At 45.8% G+C, this 25,801-nt stretch overlaps 1 protein-coding gene and 1 long non-coding RNA gene across 9 annotated transcripts in view; one reads left to right on the top strand and one right to left on the bottom strand.

Annotated features, from left to right (window-relative positions):
* LOC147575676 (uncharacterized) overlaps positions 1-14,590 on the bottom strand; it is a 28,590-nt gene extending 14,000 nt beyond the window's left edge. The window contains exons 1-4 of one of the 8 annotated variants that reach the window (XR_015242637.1): positions 14,500-14,590; positions 10,440-10,560; positions 10,038-10,135; positions 1,569-1,788 (exon numbers count right to left, since the gene is read on the bottom strand). This is a non-coding gene — a long non-coding RNA (uncharacterized LOC147575676). Of the gene's footprint in view, positions 1-1,568; positions 7,286-10,037; positions 10,136-10,439; positions 13,228-14,269 lie in introns of those variants that run through there. The other 7 variants (XR_015242635.1, XR_015242633.1, XR_015242632.1 and 4 more) reach the window with 7 other exon arrangements.
* KDSR (3-ketodihydrosphingosine reductase) overlaps positions 13,506-25,801 on the top strand; it is a 39,375-nt gene continuing 27,079 nt past the window's right edge. The window contains exons 1-5 of the mRNA XM_086683171.1: positions 13,506-13,737; positions 18,722-18,811; positions 20,962-21,018; positions 25,116-25,181; positions 25,371-25,466. Coding sequence (XP_086539297.1) covers positions 13,630-13,737; positions 18,722-18,811; positions 20,962-21,018; positions 25,116-25,181; positions 25,371-25,466 — 417 coding nt within the window. The 5' untranslated portion in view covers positions 13,506-13,629. The remainder of the gene's footprint in view (positions 13,738-18,721; positions 18,812-20,961; positions 21,019-25,115; positions 25,182-25,370; positions 25,467-25,801) is intronic.

The following is a 25,801-nucleotide window of genomic DNA, read 5'->3' as shown; positions in this document are numbered from 1 at the left end:
ACCAAACCTTTGCTGGGTGAAAGGATGCTTTCCAAAGTGTTTTGCTGGCTTTTTGATGTCATCGGAGCTGGAACGATCCGATCCTTCGGTTGCAGAAGCCAAGTAGTGGCAGTTAACCATTACAAGCCAAGTGGGCTTAGCTCATTATGCAGGAGAGCTAGCCTGATCATCGGAATGGTCTTTGCCACGGAGATCGTAAACAATAGTTCAGTGATGGTGGGGCCTTAAACCCAAAGTAAGTGAAGGTGCTACTTCATTAGTATAACCAAAAACCTCCCAAGTCTGCCCTCCAAGAAGCCTGACCATCATGGCTTAAAGCACTACTTTCTCTCTTGATTTCTGTGGCTCAGGAACTCCTGAGGTCTAGCTAGGAACCATGTGTACAGTTGTGGTCAGACACTGGCTGGGGCTGAAAGACCAGAGGGCTGAGACATCTAGGGGCAGTAGGACACATGCATGAAATCCCAGGGCCTCTCCAAGCCGTCCGTGCATGGGCTAGTTTGGGCTTCCACACAGCACGGTGGCCTCAGGGCAGTTAGAATGAAGGCTACAATATCAAGTATTCCAGAGAAGCAGAAACTATTCCCTTTAATGTTGGTCCTGGAAGTCACATAGTGTCACCTCTGCCATACTCTACTGGTTGAAACAGTCACAAAAGCCCTCCAGTTTCAAGGGGAGAGGATATAGATCCCACCTGTCACTGGGAGAAACAGCAAGGTGACATTGTAAATAAGGCATTTGGGTTGAAAGAAGTCGTGGCCATTTTTCTGAAAAAAAATTACAAAAACCAAAGCTAAAAAATCGAGAATGATCATCTCTCTGGTGGAGTTGAGGGTTTGAGGGCCAGGAACTAATTTATATTACTGGCCCACTATATTTGTTTTTATAACCACATGCAGTTATTCTTTTGATTAAAAAATGAAAAAAAACATCAAAATCACCAAAAGACAAAGCAATTACACCATTAAAAAATTATCAGATATTATCTATGTAAGATAAGTAACGGCATGACAGAAACCTAGTTTCACTTAGAACTTACATGTACTTGGCTTAGCTTCTAAGTCCCTGCCCTCAAGGAACATAAAGTTCAGTTAAACAGATCAACAAATGAATCAATTATACTGCAATGTTCTAAGTTCAATGGCAGATATGCAGAGGGCACAACTATGGAGGACAAACATCTAAAGACTAGAAAAGAAGTAGAGGGGCAAAGAACCTTATTTGCCATCCTTGGGGGTTGAATATTACCTCAACTTTTTATTCTGAAACTAATACTTAATGGAAAAGATTAAACATTGACCCTTCATTTTTAGGAGAAACAGTAGTTTATACCTAGTTAATGAGAGAAAGCTGGTGTGTTTCTCTCTCTCCCACCGTCCCTCTCTCTGCAGAAGAATGCCAGTTAATAATGTAGAGAGGAGAACAAAACTTAAACTATCCTGTGGCAACCCCAATGAAATAATTGACCCAGGCAACTATCATCAATGGATCCTAAAACTATCACGTGAAACAGAGTATTTACATGGGATTTGTTTCCTGAATAACAAACCACTCAAAATCAATCAATGCCGGCTCAAAGTACCATTTATTTTTTCTCGTGACTGCAAATTCGGCAGAACTCTGTGGAGCCTCTGTTCCACGTAGTGTTGGCTGGGGTGGTTTGACCAGGGATGAGGAATTGAAGATGGCTTCACTCCTATTTCTAGTGCCTCCGGGTGGGCTGGCTGGGCCGCTCTCTGCTATGTGATCTCTCATCATTCAGTTGTCCAGCCTGAGTTTATTTGACGGCTTGAACCCAAGTGGACAAAAAAAGAAGCTTCAGGGCCTTTTAAGGCTTGGGCCCAGAAATAAGGAAATACCACTTCCACCACATAATGCCAGTCCAGATTCAAGGGATGAAAACTAGATTTCTACTTCTTGATAGGAGAAGCAGCATACGTTAACAGAAGTTGGAGGCATTATTGGTGACAATTTACCAACATTGCATGATGTCACTCCCAGATTATCTGCCGATTGCAAAGGGCAACATGATCTTTACAATGGAGAGATATGGTTGTTACCACCCTACCCAAGAAAGCAGATTAAGTTGAGTATCCTTATAGGGGAAAAACCGGCACGTGCTGCTGGGGAGGATCTAATACAAAATACAGTTATGAAGTGTTCCTACCAAAACTGTGTAATCTGAATCTAAACAAGCCACAGACCTAACTGCTGGCTTATAGGAAATTCGAGGGAGAGAGAAATAAATAACATCAGGAAGAACCAGTTAAAAGAGAATGTAGGGCATCTACTAGACAACTGGCCTGGTCTCCAAAAAGTCGATGCCATTAAACAAAACAAAATGTTGCAATATCAAAATGCTTTTGTATTTTTTTAAGTTTATCTCGAGAGAGACAGAGACAGTGCAAGTGGGGGAGGGGAAGAAAGAGGAGAGAGAGAAAGGGAGAGGGAGAGAGAGAGAGAGAGAGAGAGAGAGAGAGAGAATCCTAAGCAGGCCCCACACACTGCCAGCACAGAGCCCAATGTGAGACTCAAACCCACAAAGCCTCCAGATCATGACCTGAGCCGAAACCAAGAGTCAGACGCTTGACCGACTGAGCCACCCAGGCATCCCGAGGCTTTTGGATTCTTAAATGCAACATAGGATGTCTTAGGCCATAAATAACTCCACTGACAATTTTATAGAAACCTTTGAAAGCTCCACATTAAAGAAGTGATGACAAGAAAAAGTATCACACCAAAAAGCTCTAGATGATTCAATTAAAACATTAAAACTGAAAATGGAGGAAACTGCTAGCGGCCACATGAGAGTGAACAGGGTAGTTTGTGGCACAGCACTGGCCGGTCAGAACAGCGGGCTGCTATCGACAGCCGCTCATCTCCAAGGTGATAACACACACACACACACACACACCGCTTTCCACTAAAAGAGAACATTAGTCCTCATGGACTCCTTCTGGTAGAGGTTTGACTACAAAGTAGAGGAAACACCGACATTTTTCTATTACTTTGGGGATGTTGAAAGTATGGGCACTCAACGTATGCCAAGTCTACATCTCGGCCCACAGATTCCAGTAGGCAGAGAAGACCATACTTCTACATCACCATTAAACCAAATCCAAATCTGCTGTGCTGTCAGGGAAACCACTGTGAAGTCTTTATTAGGCCTCTTCGCCAAAGGGTTGCATTAAGGTCCAAGAGGCTCTCCCGGTGCTCAGACGGGAGATGTATCTCTCGTGCACCAAGTCTATTACGGGCATTCTTATTGCTTAAGTCCGCAGACGTCCTCAGCTCTTCCCTTTCACACAGAGGAATCTTTGCAGAGGCTGGAAACCTCAGAGTCATCCTATCCCAGGTTTGGCCGCTGGTGGGTGTGGGCGGCTCCAACCTTCAGACCTTGTGAGGTGAGAAATTCTGTCCCCAGTCCTTCCAGGGGCCGACAAAATCTCTCTTTTTTCCGGTTGCTCTCAAAGTCTTTAGCTTAATCTCTTTGGTGACATGACAGATTAGGATTTGTTAGAGGGAGCCAGCAGAAAGGAAAATGTTTGGCCAGCCATTATGTTTTTGCCTGTCTACACAATGCAAGGGAAGGGAAAATCCAGAGAGGAAAAATTAACGTCTTAATAAGGTCGCCACATATTGTGAGGTCATCCCAAGATGTGAGAAAAGTCTGGAGCCAAATCAGCTACTTCTCTGAGTACTAGCATTAGAACTAATTTAAAATGTATTCTTTATTTTCTTATTTTTTTTTAACTTTATGAAGTGAGCATTTGTTATTTTTACTGCAAAAGATACATGACATAAAATGCACCACTTTTTTCTATTTTTAAGTGTACAATTCTGTAGCATTAAGTATATTCACAGTGTTGCAGAATCATCGCCACTTTCCATTTCCAGAATTTTCATCAACCTGAACTGAAACTCTCTATTAAATAATAACTTCCCACCCCCCCTCTCCAGTCCCTGGTGACCACTATTCTGCTTTCTTCCTCTGTGAAATTGGCCTATTCTAAGTACCTCATATAAATGGACTCATACAGTATTTGTCCTTTTGTATGTGGCTTATTTCACTTGAGATAGTATGTTCAAGGTTCATCCATGTTGCGGCACATATCGGAACTTCATTTTTTCAATCTGAATAATAGTCCATTGTGTGTATGTATATGCCACATTTTGCTTATCCATTTATCTGTTAATGAACATTTTAAGTTGTTTCCACCTTTGGCTATTGTGAGTAATGCTGTTAAGGTCACGGGTGTACAAGGATCTGTTTGAGTCTCTTTTGGGTATAAACCTAGGAGTGGAGTTGCTGGGTCATATGGTGATTCTGTGTTTAACTTTTTGAGAAACCACCACAGTGGCTGCACCATTTTGCATTCCTGCCGCCAATACATGATGGCTCCAATTTCTCCACATCATCACCAACACTTATTATTTGGGTTTTGTCTAGATTTTTTTAAAGAACGAAAATGTGAAGTCTATTTATAATTTTTCAAATCAGAAAAAAATGTTGGAATCAACAATTTTTAAAGACCAAGAATGAGGTGATAACCTGCTTTGGGGTGGTGACTGTAGGAATGTAACCCCGTTACAGACTTCTATGACTCATTCGGTCAGTTATGTCGAGATGATCTTTACGATTTTGATATGTTTTCACCATGGATTTTTTTGCATTAATTTTGTTGTTTTTGTAATATCGTCTTAAAACATTGTTTATCTTGATTACTGATTATTTTGGCATCCCATCAAACTTTGTGCCTGAGTCAAGTGCCCACATTTCTTCACCCTTATCTTGTCCTGCCGTGTTCAGAGACTGGAAGTACGGTTGAAGTTGCCAGAATTAATGTCAGATGTAGGGCTTTACCTTGCTAAACCTATCAGATTAATAGCCACACATATTTCATGCTACAGATTTTGAGAAAAGAGCTCCTGCTGATGTGCAGAAAAGGACCATTTAGTACTACCCGTAATGACAAAGAGTCAGCATTTGGAATTTCCTAAATGACTCATACCAAAAGTAAGATTTTTGGAGTTGGGTCTAAATTCTAACCAGGTTTATGTTACTTTTTGTATAATTCAAACGCTAGAATTTGAGGAAAGTACAAATTACATTTTATAATACCTAAGGGGCACCTGGGTAGCTTAGTCGGTTGAGAGTCTGACTCCTGATTTCAGCTCAGGTCATGATCTCAAGGTCGTGGGATTGGGCCCAGCACGAGCCTGCTTGGGAATCTCTCTCTCTCTCTCTCTCTCTCTCTCTCTCTCTCTCTTTCCCCCCTGTGCTGTCCCCACCCTCAAAATAAATAAATAAGCATTTAAAATAGGTAAGAAGGAAAGTTGTCAGAATAAGGGTTGGGTGACATTTGTTGTTAGAAGTAGAGTTCTCCAGAAGCCAACAAGAGGAGTTTGGGGGGCAAGAACTGGCCAAAAAAAAAAAAAAAAAAAAAAAAAAAAAAGTCAAAATCTACAATCCGGGCAGGGCTCAGCATGGATGGCTCATCTCTGCTCCATGAGGCATCACTGGGGGATGGAGGGTGAACTTTTGAAATGACTCACTCACTTGTGTTAGCGATTGGGTGGGAACTCAACCGGGACTATGTTCTCTACAAGGACATCGCCACAGACTTCTTGAGCTTACTCAGAGCTTCATGGATCAGTTGTCGGGTTTCATGTCCCAAGAAAACCAGGGAGGAGCTACCTGGGCTTTTGGAGCCTGCTTTCCTAAGTCCTCCAGTGTCATTTCTGCCACAGTTGATGGGTCAAAGCAGTCCAAAGGCCAACCCAGGCTCAAGGGGAGGGGCTCTAGACCCCACCACTCAATGGAATAAGTGTCACATTAGAAAAGAACATACTGGGTTGAAGATGTTGTGGCAGCCATCTTTGGAAAATCTAGCTCACTACAAAAAATAATCCTCTACATGAATCACTTTTATGCATACTTTTAACAAAGAACCTAGCAGTTTTGTCATTCTTTTTCTCGAAATTATGTTTGTTCAGCTTATATTTACTGTTTTTAAGTCTGTTGACTCTAATAGCAAATCATTAAAGCTTGTATTTTGTGTGTGTTTGTTTTCGTTAGTTCTCCTTCCATTTTTCTGATTGGTTTGCCGCAGAAAGGAACGATGAAAGGAAACGGGACATTCCACACTGTTTGAGAAGCACTGAAAGCCCTGATCTCAGCTGAGAGTGGAAAGGGCAGGGCCACCCGGTAGGTGCCAGCCAGCCCTGCCTAACACAGAATGCCCCAGAATACCCCGGGGCCCCAGAAGCAGCAAGGGCAGTGGAAGCAGAAAAGAACGCAATCGTGTCATCACTCAAGAGTGTTATTTTCCCTCTTCCTTTTTTCAGGTCTGTTATTAGGAAAGTTTCTACTGTTTTGTTCGCCTCTGTAATTACACCTCATTTGGCCCCATATCCCTCTACTTCCTTTGATAATATCTTAGTCCTTTACCATAAACAATGATAAAATGTACATACTTCCTCTTTCTTCCCCACTCACCTGATTTGAGTCAATAATTCTTCATGTTTACCTTGATGGCGTTAAATGTTTATACTGCTCTTTTAAGTTTATTTATTTATTTTGAGAGATTCAGAGACCGTGCGAGTGGGGCAGGGAGAGAGGGAGAGGGAGAATCCCAAGCAGGCTCACAACTGTCAGCACAGAGCCCAACATGGGGCTCGAAACTGTGAGATCATGACCTAAGTGGAAGCCAGGTCAGACACTCAACCGACTGGGCCACCCAGGTGCCCCTAAATGTCTACACTTCTATTACTTGATGTGTCAGATTGAAATGATACCTTTGGATTTCAGTTACAAATGATGTAATTTATAAAGTCACGCCTACCTTCCACGTTTTCCTCCTTCCCCTTCTAAAATGCATGTCTTTTATTATTATTTCACATTGTTAAGGTATATATCAATTACAAAGCATTCTAGCCCCGACGTTTGTTTTAGTCTTTGTTCTACTGTTAAATATATCCATTTCTCAAAGTCTCCAAAGGCAGTGCTATATTTTTCCAGTCATCTTTCTGGCTGGCTACGTATTGAATATTTGTGTTCCCCGAAATTCTTATGTTAAATCCTAATGCCCAACAGGATGGCATTTGGAGGTGGGCCTTTGAGAGGTGATTTTGGTCTCACAAATGGGATTAGTGCTCTTCTAAAAGAGACCCAGAGAGCTCCCTTCCCCTTCCACCATGTGAGGACAGTATGAACTAGGAAGTGAGCCCTTACCAAACACCACATCTGCCAGCACCTTGATTTTGGACTTCCCAGCCTCCAGAACTGTAAGAAATAAATCTCTGTTGTTTGTAAGCCACCCAGTCTGTGGTATTGTTTTAGAGCAGCCCGAGTGGGCTCATTGCCTTAACACTTTCCTCAAGGAACACTCATAGGAAAAACATTTCCTTAATTATTACACGTTCAATGGGTGAAATACAGATTAGCTCGCTACAAAACCTTGGCTCAACATTCTTTGCTTGAGGATCTTACAGATGTCATTGTTCCCTCATGATGAATGTTACCATGGAGAAATCTGAAACTAGCTTGATTTCTTTTATAAATTAATGACCTGATTTTTTTTTTTTTTTTTTTTTTTTTTGCCTGACTGACCAACGTCTTCATTCTTCTTAAAATCCAGTGTTTTCTTTGGAGCGCCCAGGTGGCTCACCCTTAAGTGTCCGACTTTGGCTCCGGTCAGGATTTCATGGCTTGTGAGTCATGGCTCGTGAGTTCGAGCCCCACGTGGAGCTCTGTGCTGACAGCTCAGAGCTTGGAGCCTGCTTCGGATTCTGTCTCCGTCTCTCTCCTCTCCCCTTCTTGTGCACTGTTTGTCTCTCTCTAGAGAGAATGTTTGAACAGACTCTGTAAAGTGCTTACATCTCCTTTATGTGAAAGTACTAGAGGGATGGATTTTGTGTCTGACTGGGGAAAGTTTCCTCTACCTAGTGCTATAAAACAGAGGGCAGGTAAACCTGTCCTTTCACGCAATGTTGGCTGAGCATCCTAACTGGGAAGCAAGAACCTTGCCCAAGCCCACACAGGTTGTTGATTTTAAACAGTATGGGAGGGGCGCCTGGATGGCGCAGTCGGTTAAGCGTCCGACTTCAGCCAGGTCACGATCTCGCGGTCCGTGAGTTCGAGCCCCGCGTCGGGCTCTGGGCTGATGGCTCGGAGCCTGGAGCCTGTTTCGGGCTGATGGCTCGGAGCCTGGAGCCTGTTTCCGATTCTGTGTCTCCCTCTCTCTCTGCCCCTCCACCGTTCATGCTCTGTCTCTCTCTGTCCCAAAAATAAATAAACGTTGAAAAAAAAAATGTTTTAAACAGTATGGGATACCTGCTAGACAAAACATGTTACAAGACCTGGTTTATTTGGATTTTGCAGGGTGCATATTCCACATCTGGAAATCTTCCTAAGATCTTACCCCTCCAACCACTTGGAAGCAGTCTTGGAATCCTTACCCAGACTGGGGCTCACAGCAAGAGGCTGTGAGCACCACCTCTTAATGACTGCCGAGAGTCTGGACAGAAGATTTCCATTTCAGAGGCAATTACTACCTTTGGTATTGGACTACCTTGCTAATGGCCCCAGTGACTGAAGAACATAAAACAATCTTGAAACCTAAAATACACATAATGTCTTAGGTGACCTTGGAGAAACACTCTAATGGAGAAGGCAATGCCCAGAAGAGTGCCATGGAAAAACGGGGCTGTTTTTGCAGGAACGTGGAACCGGGGTATGCAAGGGGATACACATATGTTCATAAGCAGCTAGAATTATTTCCCCTAAGGCCGACTCGGGAATCATGCGAGAAATTGCTGGCCCTATAGCCGCTTGGGCAGTGCTGTCTATTAACCAAAAAAGAGCTGCTTGGTTTACAGATGTCAGTTTCAAGGTGAATGGATAGCGTGGTGTTTGGAAGGCTGCCAAATGAAGATAAAAACAAATGAGTTCAGTGGCTGAATTCCATGATGTGATCCCTATGTTAGGGTTTTTGTGGTTTTTTTTATGTTTATTTTTGAGAGAGAGAGACAGACAGACAGAGCATGAACAGGGGAGGAGCAGAGAGACAGGGAGGCACAGAATCCGAAGCAGGCTCCAGGCTCCCAGCTGTCAGCACAGAGCCTGACGCAGGGCTGGAACTCACAAACAGCGAGATCATGACCTGGGCCGAAGTCGGACCCTCAACCGACTGAGCCACCCAGGCGCCCCTCTATGTTAGGGTTTTGAACCAACTCATGGGCAACAGCTAATGTCTTGACCATGTGGTTAAGTAGAAGAACAATGGAAAATTTGCCTATTAAAGGGATGCCTGTTGGGGGGCACTGCCCTGCGGAAATGACTATGGGCATTCAGGGATACATTAAAGTGGGGCATGTCACTGTCCATCAGAAGAACCTCCTTGTAGGACTGGGAGGGGACTGGAACCAGCAAGTGGATATCCTGGTGTGCTCACTTGAGGTAGCCCCCTGGGCCCACGGAATGAGTGGATATGGGGGGTTCAGCAGTGCAGAGATGGGACAAATCTAGACATCGCCCTCTCAAACCCTCTGGAGCACAAAATGCCAAGAAGAACTTTGTTGTGGGCCAGCAAAAATGATGGAGGCTACAGATGGCTGTGGGGCAGATTCCCTGGGGGAAAGGCCCGATGCAGAGCTGGCGGCTGGACTGATGCTGGGAGCCCTGGAAGGTTACAAATGGGTTTTGGTAGGAATAGACACACTCTGGACCGGGTTTTCCATGCCTAGAGGTAGATGCAAATGTTCAACATACTATAAAAAGACTGGACCAGAAGCTATTGCACCAGTTTGGACCACCAAGTCCCATTTCTTCAGACCGAAGAACACACTTCATAGCCCAGAGTGTCCAACAATGAACAAACAGATATCACATCAAATGGATGACTCAGGTTGCATATCTTGAGTGAAGGTATAACCGAGAATTGGAACAGGCAATTGGAACATTGGTTGTCTAAAATGGGGGACGGAGAAAAAATAAAATGGGGGAGGGAGAGATAAGGCATGAAGGGCTGACTTACGTATCTTCATGAGGGTGTTGCTTACTCGGTAGATTTCTCTGCTTTTCTGGGGGGTCTGCAGAAGGGGTGAGGGAGAACGCTGGTATGACTGTGTAGCTCTTCCCATGGAGAGAGGACAGTATGAGTATAGTTTTTGCTTTTTTTTCCTCAACTTTCTTATTTTTCTTCCTGATGCAGTGGTCCTAAGGACCAGGGCTTCAACTGCAAGTGCTAGAACCAAGGATGGTCCCTAAGCAAGAAACTATGACTATATTTTTAAACCATTACACTAGAATTCCCAAGACATTGATGGGGTGGATTACGCTTTCGCTCCATCTGGCAAAATTAGAATTGATAGCAAATGGAGCCGTGCCGCCTGGTGGTCGAGAAAGCCCACAAGTTATTCAGCTCTGTTCACCTTACCTTGTATGGAGGGGAATGGACTGAGGGGGGTGCATTTCCTCAAGTAGTGTCAGTGCAGGCAATCAGGAACAGCGTATCACCGGGCTGAACTTCGCGCGCGTTCCTTCCAACAGGAGATAGTCTGAATAAAAATAAATCACAAATAGAGAGAAGGAGAAATAGTAGCTAAGGGCAAAAGAACAAATAAATAGGCTATGCCACAAGAAAAATCCAGTATTACATTAACACCTTGCGGGGTGGGGGTGGGAGCTCGGAGCAAGAGACGAGACGGTCTCCTAAGAGCACTCAGTAGACATCTCTGGGGGTAGAGACCTCTCCTGTTTCTAGAAACTGATGAGTTGAATGGAAACCTGCAAACCTGAGTGGGAATGCTTTGGGACCCATTGTGGCCGTATGACATGATGACGAGTTGGGCCAGTTGTCGATGATTGAGTGGAATTTCAGTAATACGCCACCGTCTTGTGACTCTTACCCTTCAGGTTACATCCACTCCTCACACTGTGATGTGGTGTAACGTTGGTACCGTGTCACCGGGAAGATTGCACCGCTGATATTGATAGTCTGAAAACTGAGTTAAGAGCCTCCTACTCCACGCTGCCACCTCCAAACGTTAGGGCATATGTTTATTTTGCTGCAGGAGAGCTTTGGATAAAGGCCAGGTGGTGCAGTAAAGAATTTGGGCTTGCCTGAAGAGGAGGTCTGGCCTTTGTCTTTGCCTTCTGGGAGGTAATCTATGCCGCACCTGATAAAAGCGTCTTTGTTTAGACGAGGGCAGGCCAATCTGTACTCTAAGGTGGAGGCTGGTCGTGCCAGAAAGACCCATCCAGGTGATGTAGCCGGGAGATCCCATCATGCATCGTCAAGTTGACCTGAAGACTGACTTCAGCCACAAGGGCAATCAATCAATCAGTCACGCCTACATACTGGAAGCTCCAATAAACACTGAACAGCAGACAAGCTTCCCTGGTTTGCAATCCTCACACACCCAGGCTGGGCGTGTCACACGCCCTGACTGCATGGGAGGCGACAGCAGCTTTGCGTGTGGAGGCCCCCACACTTTGCCCTCTGCACTTCTTCCCTTAGCTGGCTTCATCAGGAACCACAGCCACGGGGAGTGCCTCTGTGAGTTCTGGGAGGCCTTCCAGAGAATTATCAAAAGTGAAGGTGGTTTGGGAGCCCCCAGTTTTGTTTGTTTAATGTTTATTTGTTTATTTTCTGAGAAAGAGAGAGAAAGAGAGAGAGCAAACCATGGAGGGGCAGAGAGAGAGGGAGACAGAGAGAGAGAGAGAGAGGACTCCCCAAGAGTCAGATGCTCAACTGACTGAGCCATGCAGGTGCCCCTGTTTTTTTATTTTTAATTTGTTTATATTTGGGGGGAACCCCCAAATTTGTAATTGGGGTCAGAAGTCCTGAGGCCTGTGCCCTCAAACCTTGCAATTTGCCTAACTCGGGACAACATAATTAAGAAGAAAAAGTAAGATCAGTTCCTTTGCCCCTGAGCTCTTCTTTCTTTTTTTAATGTTTGTTTATTTTGAGAGAGGGAGAGAGAGGGGTTAGGTAGGGAAAGAGAGAAGAGAGAGAGAGAACCCCAAGCAGGCTTCACACTGTCAGCACAGAGCCAGACTTGGGGCTTGATCCCACGATCCGTGAGATCACGATCTGAGCCGAGATGAAGAGTTGGAGGCTTAACCGACTGAGCCTCACAGGCGCCCGTCCTTCGTATTTCTAAAAACAACAACAGAAAGGAAAAGCAAGCAAGCAAACAAAAACATATACCTTATGCAAATCAAAACCACGATGAAATATCACACCCACTAGAAAGGCTATCGTTAAAAAGATAGATGGTAACAAGTGTTGGTGAGGATATGGAGAAATTGGAACCCTCATATATTGTTGGTGGGAATATAAAATGGTGTGGCTGCTTTGGAAAACATCTGGCAGTTCAGGTTAAACATGATCCAGCAATTCTACTCCTGGGTATATACCCAGGAGAAATTAAAGCATATATCCACACAAAATCTTGCACCCGAATGTTCACCGCAGTATTATTCATAATAGCCCCCAAATGGAAACAACCCATATGTCCATCAGTTGGTGATGGGATAAATGAAAAGTGGTATATTTATTCAATGGAATACAAGTTGGTGATAGAAAGAATGAAGTACCGATACATGTATAACATGGATGAACGTCGAAAACGTAAAGTGAAATAAGCCCGACAGAAAAGGCTGCATATCATAGAATTCCATTTATATGAAATATTCAGGTTAGGCAGATCTATAGAGACAGAAAGATGGGTGAGAGCCAACGGCTGGGCGCGGGTTGGGAGGAACCCGGCGTGGCTGTTGATGGGTACAAGCGATTTTGTGTAACCAAATGTCCTAAAATTGATCCTGGTGGTGGTTGCACAGGTCGGTGACTATACTAAAACCCACTTACTATGCACTTTAAATCGGTGAATCGTATGGGTTGTGAATTAGACCTCCATAAAGCTGTTTTTGTTTTGTTTTGTTTTGGAACCCAGCCTTGGGAAAGGAAATGCGACCTGAGTGGTGCGTTAAACTCCGCGGTAAAGCTTTCCCGGTCCAGTGAAACGCGACGGTGGGCTGCGACCAAGTTCGGAGCACGCCGAGAAAGCTTGACATGGGGCCGGGATGTCAGCTGGCTCCCGGGGCTCCCACGCTGCGACAGGGGCTGCCGATCCCCGCGCGGGCGTTCCGGGCGCCCGGGATCGCGTCGCCCCCGCGCCTCCCGCGGCCTCCCCGCGCGAGGGCGGAACCCGGCCCCGAGCGGCTCCCACCGCCCCCCCCCCCTCCCCAGCCCCGACGCGGCTCTGGGAGGCCTGGAAACCGGCCTCCGCGGTCCTAAGACGCACCCGGCCCTTCGGGAGGCGCTCGCAGGTGGCGCCGCCAGGGCCCTCAGCCGCGCGCTCGGGGCCAGCCCCTCCCCCGGGAGGTCGCGGGCCGCGTCCGACCCTCGGGGACAGGCCCCGGCCCCCCGGCTCCGGGAAGCGCCGCCCCGCCGCGGTCGCGCCCTCTGCCGGCTCCGCCTCTTCCCCTCCGGCCGCCGCCCCGCCCCGCGCCGGCCGCGAACCCAAACAGCGGCTCTCGCTGCGCGCGGCCGCGCGTGATCGCCGCGCCGCCGAGCCCCGCGCGCCCGCCCGCCCGGCCCGGCCCGGCCCCGCCGAGCGATGCTGCTGCTGGCGGCCGCCTTCCTCGTGGCGTTCGTGCTGCTGCTCTACATGGTGTCTCCGCTCATCAGCCCCAAGCCCCTCGCCCTGCCCGGGGCGCATGTGGTGGTGAGTGGCCTCCTGTTGCTGCGCCGCCGCCGCCCGGCCCGCTCGGCCGCCCCGAGCCCGCCCCCTGGCGCGCCGGCCCGTGCCCGAGGCCCGGCCGCCCGCGTCCCTTTCTCCGCGGAGGGCCACCTGCCGCCGCGCGGCCCGGCCGGGTCCCTGCCGGGGGTGGGGGGGGCGCGAGGACCCGCCCTCCGCCGCATCTGGCCCTCGCGGGGCCGGAGGGCGGGGTGCCGGGGCGCCGGGGGCTCGGGGGCCGCTCGTTAATCCCCGGGGCATCCGTGGGTTGTGGATATTTTTGTCCTCGGTTTTCCCGATGAGTCAACTGAGGAACAGAGAGGCTGAGAAACTTTGCCAAGGACACCGCGGTCGGCGGCCGCGCGGGGCGAGGCGCGTGGTCCCGGCCGGGTCGCGGGGAGGCGGGCGACGGGGAAGGGGTCCCGGCCGCCGGGACCCGCCGGGGCAGCTCGAACCGGGAAGACGGCCTGTGCCCGTGACAGAAAGAGCAGTTGCCGGAGGAATCCAGGAAGTGACTCACCTGGGGGGAAAACCGCTCCGAACCCAGTAGGCTGGCAGTCCTAGCTGGGCGGTGTTGGGACGCTTCTGTCGTGTCTGCACCGCCTGGCTCTCGGAGCTCAGCCCGGGGTCGGCTGATCGCCGTTTCAGTGCAGTCCTCTGCCTTCATTTCAGAGCCCGAGGGATGAGCTAACCGACCTGCCGGTGCTCTAGGAATTAAGGGACTGTGCATGGGTTTGGTTTGTTTCTTACCGGAAGCTCGTGGCTTCAGAGATCCCTTTTCTGCAGGTGTGGGAGCCTTCCTCACCTGCGCCCAGCACTTGGCCGCTTGCGTGGCTTTCTCTTCCGTTTTCGTATTTTGATCTCACCGCACCGAGGTGGCAGGTTATTGAATAAGGAGCGTTAGTTACTAAGCTGGCCGCACAAATCCTTCTGGTGCCCGAGGTGACACATGCGTGTGTCCGCTGAGATGGAGCCTCCCCACTGAGCTGTCCTAGGATGGGATGGCCTTTCATTTTAATGTGCTTTAAATCTGGACAAGCATCTGTGAATTAGAAAACGTATTTTTCTTTAGATTGTCCTTTGCAAAACTACCAGTGAATTTCCAACTCCTGCTCTTCCTGATGTAGAAGACAGATGAGGTTAGTGTACATTCGTTTAAAAAGAAGAGAGAAGGAAAACTTTACACTTATGCCAGATTCTGAAAGTGTCAGATCCACAAGAGAACTTCTGCCTCAGAAGCATGGCTTTAAAAGTTGGAGTCTTTTAGAGCGCATGTTTGCAGAGCGTAACTTGGAAAAAAGGTAAAGCCAAAAGCAAGCATGAACAGTGTGATTCAGTATTTCTAAGGGAGTTTCACTTGACCTTGACTCTAGTCCTTCTAGCCTCATGGCGCTGCAGGCCATTAGTGAGGTAACGAGTCCGTTGGGGTAAACGAAGAAGAATTTATTTTCGCCATCCTGTTTTGATATGCCACAATAAATAATGTGAGGACGACATGAATAATTCACATGATGTCACCATCTGTCTTCTTTTCTAATGTCACAAGATGAGGGAAAGCACAATTCTTTCTCTTGAGATTTGTTAGGACCGGACCAGGTGGTGTTAGGAGAGGGAGCTAACATTTAGAGTGTCTGCTTATGTGAAAAAAGGAGCGGACTTAGGTCATAATTATTTATTGTTGTTCTTTTTAGAACAATTCTTATATGCTAGTGTTATCTCCCTAATGATAGCAGTAAAACTGCAGAAGTGTTACAGGGTCTGTACTTACTTTTTTTTTTTTAACGTTTATTTATTTTTTGGGGGACAGAGAGAGACAGAGCATGAACGGGGGAGGGGCAGAGAGAGAGGGAGACACAGAATCGGAAGCAGGCTCCAGGCTCTGAATTGTCAGCACAGAGCCTGACGCGGGGCTCGAACTCCCAAACTGCGAGATCATGACCTGAGCTGAAGTCAGATGCTCAACCAACTGAGCCACCCAGGCGCCCCAAGAGATAGTAATATTTAAACAATATTTTGCATTGAACAGTAAGAGGCAGTGCTAAGGAAAGGAAATTAAACTATTATCTTTAGTGACCCACATCTGGACTCAGTTTACCAATTGTCAGGCAACTCAATCCGTATGTCCCGCTTTTCTCAGCCCGTAGGAAAATCTCTTCTCTTTTCTTGTACCACTCAGCATAACATAGCCTAGACTTGGTTTATGTCTATTCTTAGATGCCTTTGAAGAATTAGCTTGATTAGAAGGTTCGTTTCCCATGAGCTATGACCCAAGGATTGTGTCTTAACCTTGCCGTTGTGGAAAAAACTTACAAGTGATCACGCTGAGCCGTTCTTGGCTATGCAGTAAATGTGCACAGCTAGCTTACCTCTCGCAGTCTAGAAGAAGGATGGCAATAACAATAGCACTTTAGAGCATATAAATTTTCTCATCAACCTCCTCACTTCAACTTCCGTTAATTTATTGAATAACAAACAGGGACACTTTACTTACAACTTTTTGGGGCATTGTATTTTTCAGAGAAATGGTACCGTGCACCATTTTGCAAATTAATGTAGGCCGAGTGCTAATTTAGCAACTGTTTATGCCAGGTTCTGTGCTCACAGTGAGGGAGATAAATTGGACTCGGTGCTCGTCCTCAAGGAGCTTATAGTCAGGTGAGGGAGCTAAGACACGTGCACAAAGTAGAAAGTGACAGGTAAAGGAAGGACAGGACTGGGTGGCAGGAAAGCTTCTTGGAGGAGAGGACATTGGGACTGGCCTCTGCAGGGTGGGTAGGATTTGGATCGGTAGGTATGTGGGAGTTGTAGGGTGGAGGGACATCGAGGTGGCAGCAGTCCCATCATACAGCAGCTGGGGTCCTGTCAGTTGCTACGGAAATGGAATGTCTGGTGGAAATTAGTAAGGCAAAGCCACCGTGAGATATCTCAGCAGCCAAGAGCTCCTCAGAGGCCACTGTTAGTTGGGGCAACAGGTAGATTTTTACAGTAGCCTTCTGTAGATAATTAGTTAATTATCTGCCAAGGAAATCTCTTCCATAATGAGGACTTGAGGCTAAAGAGAAGTTGGGGAGCCTAAGCCCCCAAGAGATTGGTACATTGGGTAGGAGTGGCTTCACGATGGTTTTAAAGTCATTGAGATGGGGCCAAAGATGTTCATTACAGCATAATATATAGCTGGCAGTAAAATATTTGAAATAATCCAAATGTCCGATAGAGGGAAATGGTCAAGTAAGTTTTAATACAGCTCCTTAATGTAATATTATGAAGCCTTTTAGTTTTTTGGACATAAGATATCTATCTATATATAGATATATGTTATAAGATATATCTCTCTATATAGGTATGTATCTTAGGATGTGATACCATGTAAGGACAGGTTCCCCTCTGATACTTCTCCACTTCCTTCACCAGACAACCCCGGGCCCCCCACTCTCTTGACCATGTTGTATAATTTGCGTAGTAAAAATGACTAGGACAATAGTGTTGCATTTGTCTTACTGAGCTAAATACATATTGAGTCCTTCCTATAGGCGGGGCACTGTGCTAAGTGCTAGGAATATAGTGGGGAGCAGAACTAGAGTTGGTATTTTTGTGGTGTTTAGGAGGCTGTGATAGGAGAGATGATTGTGAATCAAATAATCGCACAAATACACGCATAGCTGTTTGATTATGTGAGCGCCATTGAGTGAAGGACAAAGAATGTAGTGCTGAAAAGTGGATTGAGGTTGGGGAAGGGGCAGTGAGTGAAGGTTTTGCCGATGAAGTGATGTGTGAGCTGAGATTTAATGGGTGAGTGGGGTGCCAGCTAGGTGAAAAGGAGGGGAAGAACATTCCTGGCTGGGAAATAGAATGTGCAAAGATCCTGGGGTTGGAGGGAGCATGGAACTCAAAACAGTCAGTAGGGCTGAGCTATAGAATGTGAGGGGCAGACTAGCCCAAGAAGAAAAACTTTACTTTTCAATATTTCCTGTGATCATATATTACTTTTATAGTAAATAGTCTCATAAAATCTCGGAAGAGCTAAGTTGGTGGCTATTCTTTTTGTCTCTTGTGGAGGTTGTCATATAGAAGATATGTAAGTAAGGAAATAAGATTCATTTGGATTTGGACCCAGAGGTAGATTAATGTATTATTTATTAGCTCGATGTATAGGGCACTTGCCCTCCAGTGAACTCAGAAAAATATGGGTGGGCAATTTATAATTCAGTACCAAAAACAGTCAAAGCAGCAGGACCCGTGGACAGCAAAATCTTTCATGTTTGTACTTACTTCATTCATTCACCCCAGGATGTAGAAACTACAGTAGCTGAAAATCTGGTTCACTCGCACTCTGTCTCTCAAAAATACGTAAACGTTGGAAAAATTTTAAAAATCTCGTTCTTGTAGATTGGGTTTTAGAACCCATCGTAGTTGTTTTGTTTGTTCTTTAATTTTTTTAATGTTTTATTTATTTATTTATTTATTTATTTATTTATTTATTTATTTATTTATTTATTTTGAGAGAGCGAGAGAGAGAGACAGAGTGTGAATAGGGGAGGGACAGAGAGAAAGGGAGACATGGAATCTAAAGCAGGCTCCCAGCCCCAAGCTGTCAGAGCCCGACGCAGGGCTTGAACCCATAAACTGCGAGATCGTGACCTGAGCCAAAGTCAGACGCCCGACCGACTGAGCCACCCAGGCGCCCCTGTTTGTTTTGTTTTTTAATGTTTATTTATTTTGAGAGAGAGAGAGAGAGAGTGCGCAAGTGGGGAAGGGACATAGAATGAGAGAGAGAATCCCAAGCAGGATCTTCACGTCAGCACAGAGCCCCATGTGGGGCTTGAACTCACCAACTGTGAGATCATGACCTGAGCCAATAGCAAGAGTCAGACGCTTAACCAGCTGAGCCACCCAAGTGTGCCCCAGTGTAAACGAACCTCCCACAGAAGGGAAATTTCAAGAGCCAAGAAGATTTTATTATTTTTGCTTCTAGGTTACAGGAGGCTCCAGCGGCATTGGGAAGTGTATTGCTATCGAGTGCTATAAACAAGGAGCGTTTATAACTCTGGTGGCACGAAATGAGGTAAGTCTCCTGGGTGTGTGTTCCTAACTTACTTCTTCAGCTTTAGGTTAGTCAGGGGCTGTGCAGATGTCCCAGCGTTCACACCTGCGCTAGGAATCGCTCCTCTCCCTGGATCAAGGTGTGATTTTTGAACCATTGGTTATTTCTCACATTCAGGGCAAAAAGATTTTTTGGTTGAAGTTGGGTCAGTTCCACAAATAATTTATTTAGTTTCAACAACTGTTAGGCAACATCAGAGGCGCTGCACATTGAGATGGGAGAGGCCACAGACCGTCCGGGGCATACGTCCCTGGCCGTGGGGAGCCGGGCTCGGCCCCCACCTGCCCTAGGGTGGCGGCCCAGCCGGTCACGGAGCTGATACCCGAGTCCGGGAGGACGTACAGGTGTTTCTGCGTAATTTGCTTATGACATGATGCACGTCTCTAGTGAAATCCAGGCTCCTCGGGGGCCTCTTGTTCCTCCCCAGCAGTTTAGCAAAATGTGTGTTTTTTCTGTGTCAAGTCAACACGAAGTCAGTTTTTTCTTTTCTTTTTTTTCTTTTTTTTCTTTTTTTCTTTTCTTTTTCCTTTCCTTTCCTTTCCTTTCCTTTCCTTTCCTTTCCTTTCCTTTCCTTTCCTTTCCTTTTTTCTCTTCTCTTCTCTTCTCTTCTCTTCTCTTCTCTTCTCTTCTCTTCTCTTCTCTTCTCTTCTCTTCTCTTCTTTTTTCCCCCAGGGTCTGTTATTCTTGCCAAAGTTGTTTCCGCAGCCAAAGCAGTCACACTGTATTCACACGAACAGTTGTGGGGTCCTCTTGCTCCAGGGAGAGCGGGGGGAGGTGACCATGACCGCGTGGTGCCCCGCCGTTATTCTGTGCTGGGCATCATGCTTGGCTCGTGGTTGTGGAAAGAAGAAACAAGGCAGGAATGGGCTGCCTGGGGGTGTTGGCTTCACATAGGCCACAGGAGGACACAGCAGGGTGACTGCTCGGGTGGGGGTGCACAGCTGCCAGGGAGGGCCTCTGGGGGAACTGTTTAAACAACGGCACAGAAGTAGGCTCCGATGTTCGTAATTTCTTCTTAAACTCAAGAAGGGCAGAATTGCTACCTTTCGTGGGTATCCTGACGTCCCTAACCATGCATTTGTTTTGGCGTTGAAGTCACTCTGCGGGAGTGAAAACATAACTTCAGTAAAGTGGCATTATCTGAGATTCAAGCAATGCTGATATTTGACACGAGACAGATAAGAAGGAGACAGAGGAGGGCCCGGGTTTCAGGTGCTCGCAAGCTCTTTCTGTGGTCCTCACATTGCGAGGCATGAATGAGCAGACGAGCCTCCTGGGATCCAGAAATTCTTTATTTTCTAACGTCATTCTTTATTCCAATTTGGACAAAGGCAAGTTGTGTGTATCTTTATTAATAGAACAGCACTGTTTCATTATAGACACGTTCATGTTTAGGAATCGCATGTGTCTTTCCAAAGGATTCCTCTGCCGTTTTGTTCTTCTCAAGCTGTCCTGGTGTATTCAAGTGACAACTTTTATAGCACATTAAGACACTGTAAACTGATATATCTGTCTTCTTGGAAATGAGTAAAATAAGCAAAATGGAGACCTTGGAAGAATTACTCAACAGGGGGGGACCTTTGCTTCTTTTCAGATTATTTTTGAAAGTAGCCAGGATTAGATTTTCTCAGTCCGTCTCAAAAGTGACTTTTCCTATCTATATTTGCTTTTATAGTAGGGGAGGGAGATAGTGGACAGTCACTTATGAAAGTACTCTTGACATGGAATCACATGTTCCCTTAAGTTTGGGAAGCATTGAGTGGCCATGTGGTTGTTCCCGTTTTATATCATGACTAAATAATGTCAGATCAAAACATTTATTAGAATTGATATGGTGCCCATCAGCAATTAAGTTGTTAATTGGGATTTTGCAGTTCATTTATTTTTCTGTCATCTTTCTCTGCAGTGAATTAAAACCCTCTCTATCACTTGGTCGTAGTTTTATAGCTTCTGTCTTTCGTAGACTGTGGCCCATAGCTATGCAATATAGGTGCCGTCTCGTGTGTTTTCTAGAATTTAATAAACACAAATAATTGCGTTTTCACTCCATTTAAACAAGCAAGCAGGCAAATAGACAATCAGCAGAACTAATTGTTCTTTTTTGCTTTTAGGACAAGCTGCTGCAGGCAAAGAAAGAAATTGAAAAGCACTCTATTAACGATAAACAGGTATGATCAGTCTTCATGATGCATTTTCTGTACTAATCAACACAGTTGTATAGAGGGAAAAAAGAGTTATTTCAACTGAGAATAGTTCATTGAAAGCATGTAGGATTTTTTTTTTTTTTTCATTAAAATACCTGTCAGACTGCTTTTTAAACAGGCCAGATTGTTTGAATTGTCTTCAGGGTATCACAAAAAAACGTTATAGACTTTGACATACACTCACAAATGACCAAATAACGTTTTTCTAGAAAATGATTTTATTTCAATTATTTATTTAAGTTAACTTCATACAAACACTTAAGAGGAAAGGAGCATTGAAATTTTTTTGGCTATGGAATTTTTGGATAAATAAAAGTGGTGTGTGTGTGTATCTTTCGGTATAAAACATGACAACAAGTTATATTGCACTCACCACCCAGCTTGAGTAATGAGATTTATCGGGGCCCCTGAACCCCCCTTTGGTGAGCCCATATCAGCTGAATCCTCTGGTCTCATTCCTAGAGGCAGCCTCCAACCTGACTTTTGTGTTGATGAGTCCTTTGCTTTTCTTCCTAATTTGACTGTATGTGCACGTGACCCTAAATAGTATACTGTTTACTTCTCTTCGTTTTGAATTTTATGGCATCACTCTTATTTTTTTGTCAGCCTTATTAAAGCACAATTCACTTGCCATTCAATTCACCGATTTAAAGTGTACAATTCAGTGGTGTTTAGCGTATCCACAGAGTTGCACAAACGTCATGAGAGTCAATTTTAGAACTTTCTCATCATCCCGTGAAGTCCGCACCTAGTCACTCCCCACTTCTCCCAGCCCGCTCTCCCCACCCCTGCCCTGGGCAATCACTGGTCTACTTTCTGTCTCTGTTAGATTTGGAGGACATCATTCTGTATGCATTTTTGTGCAACTTGATTTCTTCACTAGATACTGTTTTTTCAAATTTCCTCCATGTGGCCACATAAAGCAGTAGTCCACTCATTTTTTTTTTTACCACTCTGCAGCATTTTCCTAAAAATATGTACACTGCCTTTTGTTCATCAGTTCTGCTGGTGGTAGCTATTTCATTTCCAGTTTTTTGGTTAGTTTTATTTCTTGCCATTACTAAAGTTTTTCTCCATGTCTCTGTGTGCTTGCCCAAGAGTGGACCATGCCGGGAAATGGCATCGTGGACTAACGGCGTGCGTGTGCATTTCAGCAGCTTCGCCCACCAGCAGTGCCCGGTGGTTCTCGTTGTTCGCATCCTTGCCAGCGCTTGGTCCTGGCACGCTCTCTAATTTTTGCCTTTCAGATGGGTATTAGATGGTATTTCACTGTAGTTTTGAGCGCCTCTTTTTCCCCCTCCAAAATATGTTAGAGACCTTTCCGTGTCAATAAAAATAAATCAGCCTCATTGTTTTCACAGCCGTGGCGCGGTCTCGGGCGCCCCACGGTGTGTTTAGTTCCCTGTGCAGGGTTGCGTGTCTTTGGCTCTGGTACTCTGTGCTGCAGGTGGAAATTGTCATGCACGCCTTCTTGCGCACATATGTGAGATTTTCTCTACTCCTGTGGCCTCCGATCGTGCCTGTGAACATGGAAAGCAGGCAGCTTCGCAAAGCTTCCTGTTTTTGTTTTGTTTTGTTTTCGTATTCGTGTAAATTCTGATAGAGGAAGAAATATCCTCTAAAACCAAGGAGCTTGAATGCTCCCGGCTGAAGGCCAGGCCCGCGGTCAGCACCGTCTCTGTGCCCCGGACTTTTTCTCTGTGGCTCCTGCCCCCACTTCGTCTGTCAGAAGGCTTTAGGGCATGTGACAGGTTCCTGACATCTACATCAGGGAAGGGAATATCATCAGGGCCAGGGTGGCACGAGGGAGCTCCGTCCTCCTGCTGGCACAGAGTGGGTTTGTTGTATGGCTTAGCATAAGCAGTGCCCGTGGAGTGGATGCTCTTTTCCTGGTGATTTGTTGACCCTTTTTTTCCCTGAAATTTTGCTGGCCTGTGGCGTAGCTTCTATTTATAGTAAATGATCTAATACTGTATAAAAAGACTTGTGTAAAAAATCCCGTGATTATAGGGATATAAAACCCAAGGGCAACTCTTCTGGAGTATTCTCGGTTACATTTGTGTTTCCTTTTCTTAGGAATTTAGATCATCTGGATAGGGTTCCTTCCTGCATCAAATAAGACTTGCCTCCTGGTGCAGCAGATTCTAAGGTGGTGTCCTTTCATGTCGTGGCTTTATTCTTCACGTTGTGTCTTCCTAGAGCTAGAAGGGATCTTTGGCGTCACCAGCTTCTGATCCCTTTGCTTGAAGGTGAGGCCACTGCAGGCTCCCCAGGTTCTGCTCAGCCAGTGAACGAAGGGGCCGCCCGCCTTGGGCCCGCAGCTACATGTGGGTGCACGTGGTGACGCGTCTGTGCCCTCGTTCTGTCTGCCCCTTGGCGTGGTGGCCAGTGTCAACAGAGAAGAACTCATGGAAATACCGAGAAGTCAAGAAATGCCTTTCTGCTTCTCTCGGTGACCCCCCTTGGAACGTAGAACATTCCTATGTCAGAGGCTAAGCCCTGGCTTTGAAAACATTATCCAAAAAAGGAAACTAAAACAATAGCTCATTGTCGGTACCCATTAGTATTCTTAACTGCTGTTTTACAAATTTCTATCAAAGTAAGTAAGCACTGAAATATGTGCTTTTTCCCCCCCTTTCCTTCTTCCTTTCCTTCCCTCCTTCCTTTCCAAAGACTAATTGTTTTCCGTGGTAAGCACGGGCTGGCCTCTTCCTGCCGTCTCTCTGGGCTGTGAACCTCTGGGCATGGCCAGGTTTGTTCTGGGTGAGCTCTGGGTGGGTTTCCCTTGGTGACCCCTTGTCTAGAGAATCTGTGAGTGACGGGTCACAAGCTCCCACAGGCCCAGAGCGACCCTTGGCCTTGAAGGATAAAGTCACCTGGCTCAGCCTCTGAGGAGGGACCCGAACTGAGGTCCCAGGCCTTGGTGAGTAGGTATGGTGTGCGTATCTCTGTATTCTGCCCGCCGATGAGGAACCCCAGGAGGGCAGTCACAGCTCTGGTATGGCTCCAACAGGAGTCTTTGTGTAAGCTTATTTATTAGATTTATTGTTTTTATTTTTAACAACCTAAGGTGTTAACTTGAGATACGATTTATGTACAGTTTATTTTTCATGTGAATTATGTTTTCTTTTCAACAACCTGAGATGTAATTGATGTACCGTAAACCACACCCACCGAAGGGGTACAGGGCGTGCTTGGGTGGCTTAGTCGGCTCTCAGCTCAGGGCTTGATCTCAGGGGCGTGAGTTTTAAGCCCTGCACTAGGCTCCACGCTGCATGTGAAGCCTACTCAAAAAAACAAAAAACTAAAAATAAACAAAAAAGAGTACAGTTTGATGGCTTTTGACAGATATATATGCATGTGAAACCACCACTGAAATGGACACAGAACGTGTCCATATCTCTAGGGTTCCCTTTGCCTCTTTGCTGTCCGGGCCTCTCTCCACATCTGGCTGCAGGTGATCTCAGACCTGCTTTCTGTCACTATAGATCAGTGGCATTCCAAGAGGAGCTTTTTACATTTCGTTTCCTTTCTGTTTCCGGCTTTACTGAGGTATAATTGACAAAAACTGAATGTATTTAAGGTGTATCACGTGATGATTTGATACACATTTACGCTGTGAAATGTTTACTGCCTCAAGCTGGCTGACACATCCATCACCTCACATAGTTATTGTGTGTGTGTGACTATGTGAGTTGAGAACATGGAAGATCCACTCTCTTAGCCGGTTTCAAGCAGACAATGCGGTGTTCGGAACAGGAGTCACCACACCGTACGTGAGATTCCCAGAACTTACTTATTTTATGCCTAAATATCTGTACTTTGGCCAACATTTCTTAATACATGTTTTTGAGTTTGTGCTAGAGTTTTTTGTGAAAATGGCCAAGAAAATTAAGCTCTCCTGTTGCACCATCAGCGGATTTCTGACACTACAATCTGTGCATAGAAAACTAGACTCCCTAATTATTGGAAACAATTGCCTTTACTTTAAAAAAATTCTTTAAAAAATAGTTTTAGACACCTGCATGGCTTTGATCATTTTTGTGTCCTCTTTCTAACAGGTGGTGCTTTGTATATCAGTTGACGTATCTCAAGACTACAGCCAAGTAGAGAATGTCATAAAACAAGTAAGGGGCCGGGTTAACCAGAAAGAATTCACTTGCCTTTCGATTGGTTCTTACTGTTTTAGTGTGCAGTGTGGAGCTGTTAAATCATCTCTGTAGGTTTAATGGTTTTATAGATTTTATTTATTGGCATTGATCTGCTACGACGTGATTCTTCTCTTTCTTATTGCCTGCTCTCATAAATTTTTCCAGGCACAGGAAAAACTGGGCCCGGTAGACATGCTTGTGAACTGTGCAGGAATGTCGCTTTCGGGAAAATTTGAAGACCTTGAAGTTAGCACTTTTGAAGTAAGTAGACATTTGTGTTTTTCGCTGGTTGAGTAGGCCATATGCTAGAAGTAGAACGGGGCCACAGGCGAAGGCTTTACCGACGGCATAGATAAAATGCATTCAGGATTAATAGAAGTTTTAGAAGGCGAGGGGAGGGTTCGACAAGGTTTTGGTTCCAGCGCTGTGACCATCCAGCGTTAAGAGTTCAGACGGGTCTCTGGACCGTGGCTTCCCGAGCTGTAACACGGGGGTGACCCCTCCAAGCGGACACACATCACTGTGATGACTCACCGAGCTACTCCCTTTAAGAGAGGTCTCTGCAAGCCAAGGGCTGCTGGGTTTTCATCTCAAGC

This window comes from Puma concolor, chromosome D3, assembly GCF_028749965.1.
Source record: "Puma concolor isolate L17-30 chromosome D3, mPumCon1.1.hap2, whole genome shotgun sequence".
NCBI classification, from domain to species: domain Eukaryota; kingdom Metazoa; phylum Chordata; class Mammalia; order Carnivora; family Felidae; genus Puma; species Puma concolor.
Note: the sequence above shows the minus strand (reverse complement) of the source record. Positions and strands in the feature narration are given on the sequence as shown.